Source organism: Micropterus dolomieu, linkage group LG03, assembly GCF_021292245.1.
Source record: "Micropterus dolomieu isolate WLL.071019.BEF.003 ecotype Adirondacks linkage group LG03, ASM2129224v1, whole genome shotgun sequence".
Classification (NCBI taxonomy): Eukaryota; Metazoa; Chordata; class Actinopteri; order Centrarchiformes; family Centrarchidae; genus Micropterus; species Micropterus dolomieu.
In genome coordinates this window covers 5247406-5264951 of record NC_060152.1, presented here as the reverse complement: position 1 = coordinate 5264951, position 17546 = coordinate 5247406, and the positions used below count along the sequence as shown (strand labels likewise).

The window sequence follows — 17546 nt, the reverse complement described above, 5'->3', positions numbered from 1 at the left end:
GTAGGCCTGCAAGTACGTGTGCGCACACAGAAACACAAACACACCAACTGAAATAGTCAGCAGTTTCTCATAATGACAGATGTGACAACTTTCTTCCACGTCTTCTCTAAAAAACACACAATGAATTCATTCACATCAGAGGCTCTGGGAATAATCACTGTGCACCTTATGTCATCATCAAACAGGTAATTGTTGGTCCAGGTGTCGGCAGGTTGAAATATAGGGCTGTGTTTATTTCCATTTCTCTGATGGTGATAGTCTCCCTTGTCCTGACATGCTCTCTGTAGTATTCACAGACTGCTTAGAGAAGTCCTGTTCCAACTAAGCTGAACAATGCTACAAAGAATTTCTCTACAGTACAGTGAGGGGAGGTTCAACTCTAACTCTGAACTACCACACAAAAAAGACACAAAAACTCTTACACCACTAATTCATTTAACCTGTCTGAGAAGACCTCCTGCCTTCACACTTCCGTGTATACATGTCTACATGGAGACTTAATGTGTGTAGTGTATAAAGAAAGTAACTCACCTTTAATAATGGACTCTGCAGCAGCTAAATCCCGTTTGTAGGTTACCTGATGGACAAAAAAAATCTTGGAATTAAAGGATCAGTTCAACCAAATTAGCCAAAACAACATTTTTATATATATATGTTTCTGGCCATGCAGATAGTTTTAGTTTAATATGCCAAGATTTTGGGAAATCGGTCCATGAAAAATACACTGAAGGTGGATGGAATTTCATTTGAGCAAAGTTGAGTTACCAGAAACCAGTCACTCTAGACCAGTGGTCGGCAATAGGCGGCCCACAGGCCAGAATTCGCCCGCCAGCAATAATATCTGGCCAGATTGCTTTGATAGCAGAAAAATAAAAAATAAATAAATTGATAGCGGCTGGTGCTGAAATGACGGCTACAGTTACTCACATACTCACTTTCTCCTCAGTAATTGTGCCTCCAAAATAAAAGCCCAGGAACGTTTTTGTAGCAAGACTTTATGTCGAGTTTATTGAGAGCTTTTACTTTGAAAGGTTCTGAAGGACATTCCAAAGAGTCTCTGGCTTGCTTGACATACCTCTGAAAAAGCCGTCAGTAAATGTGTGATGACATTCCCCTGAATTCCTCAAGGAAATGGAAATAAGTGTCCATAGGTTTATCAATGTGGATCAAACTCAGGGACACGCACACACACTGCATTATTATGAAAATGTGCTGAAGTGTCCATATAATCAATTTGTTTAACAAGGGAGAAGAAAATATCCACAGTATGTTGGGCTCGATCATACAACCCTCCCAACGGGGGTCCCTCACACTACTGACGGAGCTAAACGTGCATGAGTATTCAAGAATTTTAAATAATTTGACTATGTTCTGGCCTGTCATGTGACGTCTTGAAAAAAATTTGGCCCAATGCCAGACTTATTTGCCATGGAATACATTTATAGTAAAAAAATAAAAAGGAAATAATAAAAAAAGCAATCTGCTACACAAAAGTACAGTACATTTTTATTACAGAATTTCTCTAATATGTTCCTCTTATATTGTTACTGATGCCAAATAACTATGGTCTGTGGAAAGTACTTTCTCATGGCCCAGAAACTATTTCAGATAAGTTTGCAGTGCTGATGATGCTCGTAGCATGTTTGTGTCACTTGTGTCTGAAATACAGCCGTGGCTCATACAGGAGTGCATAAAGGAGATTTGTACTTCACAGGCACCACAAACAAAATTCTGTCCATGTCCATTATATTGGTGTGGAGACAGAAATCTCACAACCTCAGCCCATAAAACAAAAACTGTCTCCATGAACTAGAAAAATATGTCTTTTTGTAATTTGGGTGAACTACCTGTTAAAGGCAATAAGTTACATGATCTCATAGAGGGTTAAGTACAGAACATTTACATTTAAACTAATTTCAACATGCTAATCCTGGATGTCACATTCAATATATTAGTGCTTCCTCTTTTTCCAGCACCCCTCACTTTCAATTCATGAGATTTGTTTGTGCCCATTTCATAAATCAGCAGCGAGCGTACATCTGTGCTAGCCAAAATGTTACTGAATCCACAATCCCCAAAAAACCAAACCAGGCCCCTGGCGAGCTCACCTTCCACAGTGTTGGCGGACCCTGGATGAGCTTGGCATTGGTGCCACAGTACTGCAGAGCCAGATGGAGACACTCGGTGCCAAACTCAAAGTCTGACTCACTGCACTGCAGAGGGGACACAACAGAGAGGAGCCGCTGTGGACAATTGTTGACAACAAAATATTTCCATTTACACTGTTATTTACACCAGTCGCTGCAACCAACTCTAAAAAAATTGTATACATACTTGGAAATTTCATTAGGTTGGACAGTCCATCACATAATAATAAAACACTTATCAAAACAACAAAGTGCTTCACAGAGACACAGAGAGAAAGATGAAATGAAAACCAAGTAAATAAAAACCAAGAAAAAGTGTTTTTAGAACTTTAAAAAAACAAACAAAAGACACTGACTCAGACAGACTAATATCCTTGAGCAGGTTATTCCAGAGCCTCGTGGATCTGACAGGAAAGATCTGTCCCCTTTTTCAGCCTGGACTAACAAAGAGACAGAAGACCCCTACCAGAAGATTTCTAACTAAGCAAAGGTTCATAAGATATATTAAGGTCCTAAATATAATCTGCAGCCAGTTCATTAAGCCTTACAATTAATCAGATCAATCCTACAAAGAGGCTAAAACTTGGTTTTGGTTAAAAGCCTAGAAGCTGAGTTCTGTACACTCTGCAGTCATACAGACTGTGCAACTTAAAATAGATATTTCCTTTACTTGGCAACTTCAATGGGATGCTAACAGCTCATGGTTATCTGCCAATAAGATTTTGGTCTGAAGGAGCTGCAAGGGAAAATCTCCACAATGGAAAGGGTTCATTCTCTGGAGACCATGAATATGCTCAGTAAAACTCACATCAGTCTGCAATTTGAGGTTTGATATGTGTTGTGTAAATGTGGTAAATTTTGGACTTACGCATTGGAGTAAAAGCCAGAGGGGTCTCTAAATGACCAACAAACCTTGTAGGACCAACAACCTTCACAAAACATTTTTATTGTAATCAAGATAGTCATTTCCAAGGGAAAATGGCCATGATTACAATTCAGGAGGTCACAAAATTCATAAGGAATCATCCTCTGTGGATCATGACTTTCCAAACCGAATTTCATGGCAGTTTGGCCAATGGTTGGTGAGATATCTTGCTCTGTGCCAAAGCCTTCAGTGGACCAACCAACAACCAACATTGGCTTAGGCCCATCTCCAAGGGGCCAAAAATCAGACTTGAAGTATGCTTAGAAAGATCTAGTTAGTGCACCTGCAGTTAAGAATTGCCTCACATTGTTATTTTCAGAAGAGTTCCGGCTAAGTCAAATTGCAATTTGACCTGCTATGTACTCTCAGATTTCCCGCTCTTCCTTTTGTCCAGGCATTACTAAGTTCTTTTGGTTCTGAGTAACACCTTGTCATCCTTGAGATATGAAACTTTCTGCACATACCTGTATTTCACCTAAATATCTGAAGCCTTTTATAAACTGTCTGTAACGTGAACAGAGCTGGAAGAACAGAAGAGAAAAAGGTTCATAACATGATGCTGCCATCACCACATTTTTCAGAAAACACTTCAGAGGATACTGTTTTCTTTGGCTGATTGGTTTTGGCTGTTGGCCCTGTAACACTCATATCTCTTATCTCTAAGAACTTTGGTTTTATCAGGCCTTTTCCCACATTTTTCTGCAAGACGTGATGGGCTTTCTATAATTATGTACACAAATGGTTGTCATGCGATAAATGACAAAACATTATCTTAGGTGGTGATGGCGAGTACAGTTGCTCCATGTTTACTTCATTTAAAAATTGTTCATCTGGGTGGAGCTACATGATCTATTTCAGGATCCTGTAGTGGTTCCCTGCTTCCTCTGGAGTCCACCTCTAAATCTAAATGCTTAAACAACAGCAGAAATGTATGTGTTGGATGATGGAAAAAATCAGTATACAGTATAAAGTTATTTACACATAATTTTATTTTAAATGTTTAAGCAGTAACTAATAAAATGGTTTTGTCCTTTACTGCCTCTTTTCCACCGACATTGTTTGTTCCAGTACTTTATTTTCCCTCGTTTTGTTCCAAGGCTCATTAGTAGGTAAAAACATGTGGTCCTAGTAAAATTCATTACATGGAAATGCTACACATGCAAATTTGATGCTTTTAATCGACAAAAGATAGATTACCTGTTACACAATAACATGCGTGACTCTGGCTGCAAATGAGGGGAAGGGAAGAGGGGCAGGTCGGTCATAATCAGCTGAATGTCGATTTGGGAAGGAAAAATCAACATCAGTAAATAATTTTAATTACGATTAGTTATACTTTATAGTACCAGTGAACATAGTTTTGGTCTTTGATCACAGCCCGAGAAGCTCAGTTCGCGTAGATCACATTAAAGTTTGGATTGAGGCGATGAGGAGGACTACAAAGACTAATCTATGCTACCTGAGATTATACCTGGGTAATATTTTATCAAGCTATAAAAGAGAGGGGTCTTTTATTCCAGGGACCCTGGAACTGAAGAGAGAAATTACAGCAGAAATACGCTCTCTGTCTTGAGGTAATTTTACCTTTAGCATTTTCTCCCAGTACAAAAGCTTTCACAGGGGACTGGATAAAGTGTCTCCCCCTTTGTCTTTTCTGCCCTAAGTTCTTCTCCTCTCAATGGATGTCAAGCTACCAATGTGCAGCTCACACAGATTTTTCATGAGTATGTCCTACAGTCCTAACCTGACACTTTCCCTATCTTTTGAAAGGCTGAAGAGGAGAACAACAGGAGGAGATAGGGGGACACCCTCTAAATCAACCCCAACCTTCTCTTTCTCCAGCGACCTCCCAAATTTGTCTTAATTTTCGCAACTTGACTGGCCTTGACACTGCAGCATAAATGTGAGCTCATTTTCTGAAAAGGCCAACGCCAAAGCCAACAGGGCTCTCAAAGCAATCTGAAGATCCATATGTGCCAGCATTAAAAATAACTGCAGACAAATGGGGCTCCAATTGGAGGCATACTTTAGCTCTTAGCTAATGTTTGCTGCGCCCTTCAAAAACGTGGCTATCAAGAACAATCTAATGGAGTCAAGGTTGAAACAGCAAACTATTTTTTTAAAGACATTAAAAATAAATAAGGTCAACTTCTGCAACTCAAGTTTCACATTAAGTTGGCTTGGATAAGCCTGCCAAGTCCTAGCAATAAGCCTCAATCAACACATTTACGGCTACATCAGGGGAGAAATTCTTTCCATTTTTCAGGTACACATATTAAAACGCACTCAACTGCTGAGACTATTAACCCGACTCCACCTAAATGTGGCATGTAATTTCTCTCACCATTTTTCCAACTCAGCCTTTGTTCACTTTTATTCCACAGACTAATCTGCTGCAGTGTGGCAGAATATATTAAAATGTCATTTCTTTCCCAGACGTAGCAGAGGCCAAGTGAAAATGATAGCACCCATGCCACAAGCTCTTAAGAGTGAAACCCTGCAGGTTCTGGCACATCAGCTGAACAATGAAGGAGTGTAAAGGCCTGTTATGATGTATGAGAATCATAAAGTCCATTGTCATCTAAGTGGTGTAATTCTTAGAGCATAAATCTCAACCTGTCATTTCATAAGATTTGAGAGACTTTTTTATGCAATTATTTTACACCAGGAGTATGCGGCACATGCCTGAAGGACTTGATTTGTTCATCCTGTGATATTATGAGTTATTTTCACAAATGTAGCTGCTGAAATCACACTTTTGATTGCATGTGCTCTGCACGAACCCTGGATTGCTGCTTGACCTCTTCATTTGCACAGAATGATCTCATAACTAGTGACAGACCTATAGATAGATTTTTGTATCATTTAGTTTCTTTGCTTTATCATTTGTTCCCCCTCTCTCTAGCTTGTTTCTGTCACTTTTATTTAATATGTTCTTATTTTAAATATCTGTGGATATTAAACTTTCCAGCCATAATTTCAACTAGCACGAGTGGGATGAGAGAGAGAGACAGAGATCATGCCTACATGAAAGCAGCCAGGATTTTTTAAAACCCACAAGCAGATTGCTTTTTACAATGTGCTTCACTGTGCACATCGCTCACATTTGAGGAAACAGGACAAAGACTGGACTACTCTAATTTACAGGCTGTCACAAAGAGATGACTGCCACAGGAGGGTGAAGGTGTAGTGAAACTTTTAAAACTTTGTGTTACTTTTCAAATACAGAAACGTAGCCCTCCCCCGCAGCCAATGACCTCTTAGTCTCCTTCTGGCTACAGTCACAGTGAGCGTAACGTTGCAGGTTTTACGCTTCTTTGCTCACTGATTAACAGAATTCAAAAAACATCACTTGCTGGGACTGCAGCCATACATTTTCCACACGATAAATATCCCACCAAAGACGTTCACAGATGATGCCGTCCTTGTGTTTCTTTTCATCATGAATGGACTGATCGTTGTTTTAAATCCATAACACCCTCCAGGGTCATTATCACCCTCGTACACACATTAACAACATAGGACCGTCCACTTGTGTGTTAAAGGTAAATTAAAGAACACACTCTACCCTCTGATAGGCTTGATATATGACATCGTATGTGAATCCCTGAGGCATCTCGCTGGCTCTGTACTTGGCTCGCTCCAGAGAATGATCCAGGTAGCCCTCTGATGTGGTGGCTATCACTGTGGAAACAAGAGGTCGGATGGCTCCTGCTGCCTGGATGAAAAAAACAGTTTTAGTTTTTAGTATTTGTTCTGAATGCAGTATTAACAGTTTCCGTAAAGGGTAAAATTTGTCACAAGGCTTCTCTCAAAAAGAAGCAAACCATGAAATAATCTTGTGAAATCATGTACCAAGATTTTAGCATTCTTTAAAAAAATACTGATATTTCGGTGCTTGGGGGTGAAATGATAGTCAGCTCACAGTTTGATTATAAATAGATACAGTTTGATGTCCTCAGTTAAACTATGAAAGTAGAAAATTAGCGGACACAGCCAGCATAAAATGTGGTGAAGGTGCATCAAATCAATTTGAAAATGAATCAATTTGACCAAAAGTTTGCGGTGATCATAAACTGTTTACCTAGACAAATGTTCAATACCGAGATATGAACAGGAAGGAAAACTTTGGGAGGAAAATCTGAGAACTGGAGTTCCTGGTAAGCTCTGAAATCAGTCTGTCACATTTAGAGTTGCTGTTTGTTGACACAGCAAATATCTGTACTTGCCAATTAACTGACTACATGTAGTAAGGAACATGCCTACACTACTTTTCACTTGCATGCCCACTGTAGATGAAAATGATCAAATGCTGGTATGAGCTCTAAAATCTGCAGCGTATTTCGGCTTTCATATAATCAAGACTAAAAATCATGATTTAGAACTTATCGTGCAACATAATCATGCTGTTTCAATCTGGAAATAAGTTTGAGTGAAAAAATAAAAAATAAATTGGTATAGCTGATCAGCCACAAGTGCACATTTCAAAGAGAGAATATTTCCTTCATAATACTTTGAGTCAGCAGCCATATTACACAGTTACAATACATCCATCTTCAGCACAGCTGGAGCACGCACTGCTTGCACTTCCTCCCTTTTAAATAATCAACATTTCTGAGAGAATATTTTCATCTCACTTTAGCATGATTGAAGGCAGTTTCCAGGAGTAGAGCGTGTGCGAGAAAAATGTCTCGCAAATGAAAGGAAAGCAAACATGTGTTCTGCGTGTTACACATGCTGTTAAAATGAAAATTAATCTGCTGCTTTTCAGCGGAGACAGGCTTTCTGCCACGAGCGTGGACACTGGCAAGATAATGAAGACCAGACCGCCTGCTGCGAAAGTTCATCGCAAAGCACACACGCTCAGTTCATCGCAAAGCACACACCATAAACGTCGGCCTTGTGTCAGGGAGCGCTTGCTTTTTTCATAACCTGTGTGACCTGCATTCAACAAAGTCTTCTCTCAGCTGCTGAGTCTCTGCCATGAATCATTATGAGACTAATCTGCAAGGGTGTTCGTCACAGCAGCCGTGATTTTGTCCCTATGTTTTCCATCTATCACTGGGGAAATAAACGCTACCACCAGGAGCGATGGACCGGTCAATCTGACAAACAGTTTATCATAAGATGGAAAGGGGCAAGTTTAAGGTGTGATCACAAGAAGTGTTAGTATTCTTTGGTCTGAATCCCACTGGAAAACTTGACTTTGTTGTATCTTGGTTTATTTATGTTCACACTGCACGGTGAATAATAAACCACATTTTGGTTTTGGTAACCTGTCATCCCACCAGGTAAAAGGTTTGATTCCAGCCGCTGTAAATTGCCGCTAACCATGATGGATTTGTGTACAGCTATAATGGAACTTTCTGGTTTTCAGCTAAAAATCACATGAAGAAATGAAGTATGAGCTACAGTCTAGGTCTAATTAGCTGTACTACGCTTTCCAAGCATGAGGAACAACTGGCATTTTGGGGTTGTTTCCTCTATTTGTAGAGGGATTACGATTCTCTTTGTTCTTTTGGAAATAGACACATCCTGCCTCTACGTGCTACTGGAAAAACTGACAATCCATTGAGCTTCAAGTCATATTTACAATTTGGAGCTTTACAGATAATTTAAATTCTTTTAATTTCCAAGTTGCAACATTTTCTGACTTTGAACTGTTTTCCTCTTGGCAGAATGATCATTTGCAGTGAGCAAAAGGCCATTTTCCACTGATTCCTGTCGGTTGTACTTTGTTGCAAAATAATTATTTTTATATCCTCCAGATATCTGCAAGGTTTCCAGGTTGGACACAGTTTAACATCACAGTCACAACTTGACAAGTGGGAAATCTGGGCTTCTAATGAGCATGTGTTTTAGTACTGAAACTTTCAAAACTCCAGTCCAAAAACAGTCACAAATGTCCATTTCCCAGGATTTACTGACATTTTTTTTTGTCTGCGACTGCAAATAATCATTATTTTCATTAGCTATTAATCTGCCAATTGTATATCTTAATAAATTTTTTGGTCAATAAAAGACCCAAAAATAGTGAAATATATCCATCCCAGTTTCCTGGAGTCCACGGCGATGTCTTCAAATGCCTTGTTTTGTTTGAGGGCAGTCAAAACACAAATTTAAATTCAGTTTAATATTATATAAGACTAGAACTGCGATGATTTGTTGATTAATGGATCAGTTGATAGACAGAATTGTCAACTATTTTGAAAGTCAATTAACCTTCTGAGTCCCTTTTAAAGCAAAAATGCCAAACATCTGACAGTTCTAGCTCATTCAATGTGATTTTCTGCTTTTACTTGTTTAATATATATTTTGGGGTTTAAAACTGTCGGCCAGACAAATTAGACATTTGAGTATGTCACCTTGGACTCAGTAAAACTAGGACAGACATTTTTCACCTTTTCTTGTATGTTTTATAGACCAGATCAATAGAAAAACAAATTGTTATTTGCAGCCTATAGCAGCACCATTACTGCTGCTATGGTGGGGATAAATACTCTTATTGGTGCCATAGACACAAAACAGCACTGCACTGCCTTATTTGTGGATCTATCCAAGGTGTTTGATTCAGTGGACCATGAATTGCTGCTGAACAAACTTAGGAATGTTGGTTTCTGTTAAATGGTTTAAAAATTATTTTGTAGATCGGACTTAGCGTGTGCATGCAGAGGGCCACAAATTTGATTTTCTTGAGAAAGGGGTCCCCCAGGGTTCCATTTTGGGACCTATTCTGTTCTATGTTGTATTTCTGTAGGGCTGCTACATCGGCCAGGTCTCTCTTGTAAAAGAGATTTTTGATCTCAGTGGGACTTCCTGGTAAAAAAATAAATAAATATCAGACAACAGTGCAGCAAATCCTCGCAACTGAGGACTAGAGAATATTTGCCGTTTTTGATTGAAAGATATCAGAGTAGTTTAATTTAAAATTTAAGCCAATTAATTTAGCAAATATTCTAATGATATGATTAATTACCACAGTTCAAATAAGCTAATTTAAAAAACACATTTGCTGCAGATGAAAAAAAGCAGCAGATATAACATGTTGGAAGGATTTCACCAAGTTCCTATCCCTCCAAATACCATAGTGTTTTAGTTAAAACAGCTTTATCTTACTGACCCCCTGATCTTTGGCAGCCATGGCTATCTTGTAGAGAAAGTCCTCCTCCACGAAAGGCCGCACTGCATCGTGGATGATGACCACCTTTGGTCTGTCCGCCACCGGCCTCTCCTCCTTCCCCTCGCCCAGAGCCAGGACTCCGTTACATATCGACCTGTGACGAGTCGAGCCGCCTGGCACCACTCGAACCTTCCTGTGCTGGAAGCGCTGGATGATGTCCGTCATCAGGTCTATGTTTTCTTTGGCAACAACGACTACAATGCTCTGGATCCATGACACCCTGCAAGAATACACCAGTCGCTCAGCAACCTCTGTTTTGTCAGGTGAGAAGTCAAAAAAAACAGAGAAGATAGGAAGAGCATAACACTGACCCAGAGCTTCTTACATTTAGGAATCAGGATTGCAACTAATCTATTGATTATTTTTTGCTAGAAGATCTGAACAAAGTCGACAAATCCTTGTTTTAAGTTCCCAGAGCCCATGGTGACTATTTCAAATAGTTTGTATTGAAATAAATTACAAGATCACATTCCCCTAATTATGAGTAGACAAGGCTTGGATTATTGATCTGACTGTTCACTGACACTGATGACCTATGACCCCCCTCTCCATAATCATGGGGGCCACACAGGCAGTATCTCCCTCTGCTGTCTAGTCCCAGGATGTTGCTGCATTCATTTCCTGACAACACGTAAACACTGACAACAAAGAGGAGACACATCTGATTATAAACACCGGTTGTTATTGCATCGTTGTAATGAAGGTCAGGCAGTGATCCCAACTCAGTGTAAACATCCACCTTCTCTTCACAGTTACGGAGCCTAAAATCTGAATAAAATTACAGTCTGTCCTCCATTGGTGGTAGAAATGCTCAAATCCTTTGCCAATACCTAAATGTGATATACTGCATTCAAAATTTAGGAAAAAGTAAGTAAGTAAGCTTGCTTTTCATAGAACCTCACAGAACCAGAGCTACAAGGTGCATTAGTGGTGCACCTACTAGTAAACAGGTATAAGCAAGTATAAAAGGTTCCGTTCACCAACATTACAAAAAACTATTTTCTCATTTACCTCCAGTCACATCTTGACATGAAGATAGTTTTTGCTCAACATTTAAGATATTTATGCTTGAGATTTCTGCATTCATCTGCAGATGGGCGATATGAAAATACATACTCCAAGACGATGATGTAAATGACCGCTTAGCATTTTCCACACCTTCGCAGGTTCATATGCACAGTACAGGTCAAAGTAGTTTCCTGTACTTAAAGCAGGAAAGTAGCAATACCACAGTGTAGAATTACTGTGTTACAAGTAAAAGTCTTCCATTCAGATTTTGACTTAGTTCCTTAAAAGTACAAAAAGTACCAAAAGTAAAAGTGCTCATTATGCAGAATGGCCCATTTCAGAATAATGTATATTATATTGGATTGTTGATGCAATGTTGAAGCTGTTAATTATGGGGCTCATTTGAATTACTTAATATACTTTATTAAACCTGGGTATCCATAAAGTTTTATCTAAATTTATAATTTCATATAATCATTTATGTGTTGATTATATTTTGTATTATTAATCTGACTCTGTAAGTAACTAGTAACTAATGATATTAGATAAATGTAGTGGTGTAAAAAGTACAAGCATAAAGTATAAAGAACAGGTATCTTTAAATTTTACTTGAATACAGTACTTGAATAAATCTCTGGAACAGCTACAATATTTCTTTCTAATAAAGTAGTGCAGTAAAGGTGGAAATATTCCTAAAATGAAATCACTCATGTGAGTTATGGGGTTAGTAACACCTGTGTAATCTGCAATCAAAATAAAATGTTTAAATGTGTGAGCAGCCTGCGGGGACAGACGAGGACCGTTAGAGGAAGTCCAGATTGAGTGAGGCTTGTTTCAATCTCCTGCTGTCACTCTACCTGTAAAGTTACCTGGATATGCTCACAAATTACGTCTCCTTTCCTATTTAAATCTCTTCCTACCTCTCGAAAGCCTGGATTGTGTAGCTTATAAGCGGCCGACCCAGAAACGAGCAGAACTGTTTAGGTGTCTGGAGTCCGGTTCTCTCACCGGTGCCACCGGCAGGAAGAACTACAGACACCGGGAAGTCCACGCTGCGCTCCGCCGTCTGGTGGTCGCTCTTCCCGGCCTCGTGGGTTGGGAAAATCCCTGGATGAGTGGGCCTGCCCGGGTCACAGTTATCACTCTGCGTGTTAATGCGGTTAACCTCCATCAGTTCGCGGTTGAGGGGTCACGGCAGGTCATTCCCAAAAACTGTCCATTCCCAGCGAAATGGGCGGGGTGGGAAGAAGAAGCACTGTCGACGGAGATTTGGGAAAACAGCGCTGTTGAGGTAGAACAGTTAAACGGCGAACTTCCTGCGAATGATTTCAAAATAAAATCCCTAGTTGTTTTTTTTAACCTAACCACAAATTAGCTTACTCATTAGTCTGTAACCTTAACTACACTGATATTAAATATCTTAGTTATGTAGTGGCGAAAAACGTTTTACACTTTACTTAAAATAACACCACAATCAAAATGATCCATAACAACTAACTTAATAGTCCCCAAGTGTCGATTTCACAGGTAGTCTAAGTATCAATAGCAATATTATTGTAATTTAAATGTGGCACAAGTGGTGCCTGATAGTTTTTCATTTCTTCTGTTCTTTAAAATAAATCTTTACGTGCAAAGTAATAGAAACTACAGTTGTCAGATAAATAATGGAGTAAAAAGTAGAAGTGAATGTGAAAATTAATTTCTGACCTCGGAAATGCTTGAAAACAGCAGTCTGACAAAAAAACAGTACACCCTGGGTTAAGTTTTTTTTGTAAGAATAGCATGTGTTATGTTTGAAAATGAAATGTAGTTGGGGGAAATAGGAAAACTCTAAAAATGGCAATATTTACGCCTAAGAAAAGTACCAGTTCCTATAAGATGGATAATGTAATATTTCTATGGCGTTCTGCCTGCCAAAAATCCATTAAAACATAAAACTTGTACTGAACAACGTGGTAGAAAATGTCAGCAGTAATTGGATTGATTTATTAAATCATTCAATTTACAGTAAGCAGAGAAAACACATTTCAACTTGTGTTTTCATCTATTTTAATAAAATTGAGTTTGTTTTAGTTTGTTTTCAACCTAATGTCTTTTATAGCAATGGAGATTGTGGTAATTTTGTAAAAAGTGAGACATTTTCTTCCACATTACATCAATTTAGCTTCACAATACTATTTATTCTAGGTAAATTTCATCAATCGCCAAGTCTTAGCTAACATTCCAACTTCAATATTGGGATATTTAAGTTTTTTCTTTCCTGTAGATCATGGTAAAGTGTAGCGTCATGGTAAAGTGTAGCGTCATGGTAAAGTGTAGCGTCAAACATGATGAAGTCTCCACAGACAATACATGTGATAAAAAGTGATATTTATTTCATATAAAGTTATTACAAGACTGGTTGATGACAAAGTTTTGTAAGTTTTCACCCACATGCTGATGTCACTTAAGCAAAACCTATCATATTATATGTTGCCACAGAAAATATATTACATCATACATCATAAATCTTGCATAGTCAAATTTTATACACATGGCCATACTTCAAAAGGCAAGTTAGATATATGTACAAGTATATACACAGGTTTTTGTTTAGATGTTTGGTATTGTTTACTGGTGTTGTTGCCTAAACAGTTGACTGTAGCTCTCCATATGCATATATAATGAATATAGGAATGCATGCACATGGCTACATCTGGGACAATGTGGGTTGGCCCCGTGCTTCAGAAAACTCTGCAGACTGTACATCTCAGTTCTGTTCACATTATCTTTAACCACATGGATTAAAATGTCAAGAAAAGTCCATAGCATGCCCTTTGGAGTTCTCCATTATAGTGAGGAACCAGCTTCACCTAAATCAGGTCCCAGTCACATTGAGAGATAGTCCACGACTGCAATCGCTGGGCATTGTGTCTCAATGTCACAGAGACAAAACTCCTGTAGTTTTGTGTGGATTCAGAGTCTGCATGCTCTCAGGGTTCAGTCTCGTGCCAGTTCTCACTCAGCCGGTTCTTCCCCAGCCTCCTCTTGCTCTTGGACTTGTGCTTGTGCAGGAGCTGCGGTGGTGACAGAGACGGCACCTCGAACTTGTTGCCCGATTCGTTGTGCTGCCTCGAGTACCTCTTGCACTTGCAGGAGGTGACCACGGTGATTTTGTATGTTCTCGTGCTGCCATCTAGGCACTGCAGCTGGATGCGCTGGGTGCGGGTCTTGTCGTTGACACATCGCCAGTCCTGGTTGCTGCTCCGGCGACCCCAAAACTTCCTGCTATACGCTCCGCCAATCCAGTTCTGAAGCATCTGAGCTGGGAGACACTCGCCAGTGCACACCAGCTCCTTGATAGGGTTGATGCTGGTGCAGTGGCCATCTGAGATATACTTAGTGGACCTCAGCTCTCTGCACCCGATTTGACTTCGTTCTGTGGAAAGACACAATGACAATTGTAAGAAAGAAGAATCTGGCAGTGTAGTAAATCATGTTAGATAAGGCACAAACTACTTCTTTTCATTATCAGTCCCAAGGTGACGTCCTTAAATGTCTTGTATTCATAAATATTCAGTTAACTATCATATATGAAAAAGGAAAGCAGCAAATCCCCACATCTGAAAAGCTGAACTAAGAGAATGTTTGGTATTTTTGCTTTTAAAAATGACTAAATCAACTATCAGATTATTAAAATAGATGCCGATTCATTTTTTGCAGATACACTAATCGATTAATCGACTTGCTGTTGCAGCTAAAATTAAGATTTAGTATTCTGAGATTTGAATTAAAGTGTCCTTTTCAGCACCAATTGAGATGACAAAATGACACATCACAGTAACTCAGCATCTTCATTTCATCACGATATTGAAAGGTTATTACATGATAATATTGGATTACTGCCCAGCCCTTTATCCTGTACATTATCTTGATTATGATTATCCCTTTGTAGCCTCTGGCAAGTCACAGAAAGGGAAGGAGCACAATAACATACTGACCTCTATCCATCAAACAGTTGTGGAATTACAACATGTGCAAAGGAAAAACTCTTTATCAGTGTGACAGGGATTTAACTCAAGGATTACCTCTGAGCAGCAGTTCCGACTGCAGTATATTTCTGCTGCGGGCTACAAACACTGTCCCCCAGCACTCCCCTCTACCACTGTAACCCAAGCTCATGTCCATTCACACAACTCCATACACCTCAGTGACAATGCCTTCCCCACACCCCTCTGCACCTCTCTGTGACAGTGTTTGATGAATGAACAGGGGTGAGGCTCTGTCTTTCTCTCTTACTCCCCCACCCTCCCTCTCCCCCTCCCTCTCCTTCACGGTCGGCTGCTGGGAGAGCTCAGAACCATGATCTGAGGCTTCCTGTTCACGGGAGAACACCTCCATTAAGCTGCACTGACACCCCGTCGACTACTCGGCCCATCTCATCCCTGCCTGGAGGACAGCCAGCCAGGTGTATGTTACACTGAGTGTTGCCTAAACTCACAGTGTTGACGGGCAGGGAAACAGTCTCTGCTGGGAGTCTACAGCCGCTGAGCCACAGTGTGATCTCAGTGAGGGTATTATTGTGGTCTATAGTAACTTGTAGACTCATTAATACGTTTATAGTGACCTTAAAGTGATAATACTTCACATCTATTTGCTGTTCTGTAACTGCAGGATTGATGATGATATTTTAAGTGTTTTTGATGACACAAGTCATCTACAATCTCTTTAAAGAATGTGCATGTATAAATGGTGATGGGATTAAGTGCATGATTAAAAGGTCCCACATTTGGCTCTTTGAAATGTTGATGTTAAAAACAAAGACAGAGGAAATTTGATTCTTAAACGTGCATGCACAATTCAATGCAGAAGAAAAAAGAAATTTAATAGTGTTTAAAAGTGCTTCTGTTTTCTCATCTGTTCCTCCTGCACCTTGGGCTACATAAACTAGTAAAAAATAAGGTATAGGACCACAGTGATCCACAGCCAAATCCTATAAAGACAGTAATCAAATATCATGACTGTTTAATGGCACGCAATAGACTATAAAACTAACGTCAGAAAATAAAAGGAAATAGACTAATATAAAATACAAAGCTTCTAGTAGTAACAGAACATTTTCCTAAAAAGTAGATTTACGTACAAAGTCTAGAGTAGACCTACCACGCACACACATTATAGTCCCAGAACAAGTACCATAGGAGCGTTATGAGAAACCCTGACAGCATCCTCCTGTCCTCCGCAGGAAGAAGCTTCCTCACTCACCGCCTCTGTCGTGCGCCGCGCTGCCCGCTCCTCTGCCGCCGTTCCGTGCGCGGTTCAGGGTCACGTTGCTCTGGACCTCCGGCACCTGCGCGCTCACATGCGAGAACAGAAGCTCCGTGGCGTCGTTCTTGAGGGCTTGGCAACTCCTCAGCATGATGCAAAGTACGACCAAGGAATGGCACGACTCGTACGCGCTCAGGTGCATGGTTGCTCCTGTGAGATGGGGAGCGTCTAAGTCCGACTGGAAGAATACTTCTGGTGTATTGACTACATGTCAGAACCCCTGGTTTTATAGAGCTGGCCCGCCTCTCGCTTTGGCAGCTAACTCAGGTGCATCTCTCTTGCGAGGCTCCGATTGGTCGCTACGAATGCAGGCTCCTAAAATAACCCCACCCACTGCTTTTATTTTGAAGAGTTTAAAATGTGATCCTGGCGAGGATGCATCCTATGATGATGATGATGATGATGATGATGATGATGATGATGATGGGATTAGATGCCTAAATCATTAGCACATTGACACGTGATTTTGTTTGGTTTGGTTCACTAACAACATTGTAATGTATTTATAAAATACAACACATCCCTGACATTCACAGTCCACTAACCTTCATCAAGATGAAGACAGCCATTCAATATTTGATATTAAGAAATAATAGAAAACAGTAACTTAAAAGTAGAAGATTTGAGCAATCAATACAATTTTTCAGGAGGCTACCTCATAATTCCTGCTCACTTCATCATCATCCACTGCAGATTAATTCTGCTTAAATGTGTTATTGTAATGTTACTGTAACAAAACTAAAATAAACTAGCATTAAACAGTTGGCTGGTAGAAAGAAGCCTATTTTCCAAAGTCCTGAATCCTCATTAGATTCCAATTCAACTTTATTTTATTATTTAACCCAATATAGATTTTCATCTATATCGGGTTGTCTAAATGCAGCCACTTCTACATTTTAAATGAGGCAGAAACAGTCAAAACAGATAAAATCAAGTATGTAAGTACATAAAGATAATTCCTTGACCGAAGGACTGAATA

At 39.6% G+C, this 17546-nt stretch overlaps 2 protein-coding genes across 6 annotated transcripts in view; both read right to left on the bottom strand.

Annotated features, from left to right (window-relative positions):
* Nucleotides 1-12560, bottom strand: part of crppa (CDP-L-ribitol pyrophosphorylase A) — a 61328-nt gene extending 48768 nt beyond the window's left edge. For all 5 annotated transcript variants that reach the window (XM_046044245.1, XM_046044246.1, XM_046044247.1 and 2 more), the window contains exons 1-5: nucleotides 12181-12560; nucleotides 10193-10472; nucleotides 6641-6790; nucleotides 2109-2213; nucleotides 532-577 (exon numbers count right to left, since the gene is read on the bottom strand). In XM_046044245.1, coding sequence (XP_045900201.1) covers nucleotides 532-577; nucleotides 2109-2213; nucleotides 6641-6790; nucleotides 10193-10472; nucleotides 12181-12431 — 832 coding nt within the window. In that variant the 5' untranslated portion in view covers nucleotides 12432-12560. The remainder of the gene's footprint in view (nucleotides 1-531; nucleotides 578-2108; nucleotides 2214-6640; nucleotides 6791-10192; nucleotides 10473-12180) is intronic.
* A 1103-nt stretch (nucleotides 12561-13663) lies between these two features.
* sostdc1a (sclerostin domain containing 1a) lies at nucleotides 13664-16739 on the bottom strand. Its single transcript, XM_046044252.1, has 2 exons — nucleotides 16505-16739; nucleotides 13664-14678 (listed from the first exon to the last, which is right to left on the bottom strand). The coding sequence occupies exons 1-2, from the start codon at nucleotides 16707-16709 to the stop codon at nucleotides 14233-14235; spliced, it is 651 nt and encodes a 216-aa protein (XP_045900208.1). The 5' UTR covers nucleotides 16710-16739; the 3' UTR covers nucleotides 13664-14232.
* Nucleotides 16740-17546: the final 807 nt, after the last annotated feature.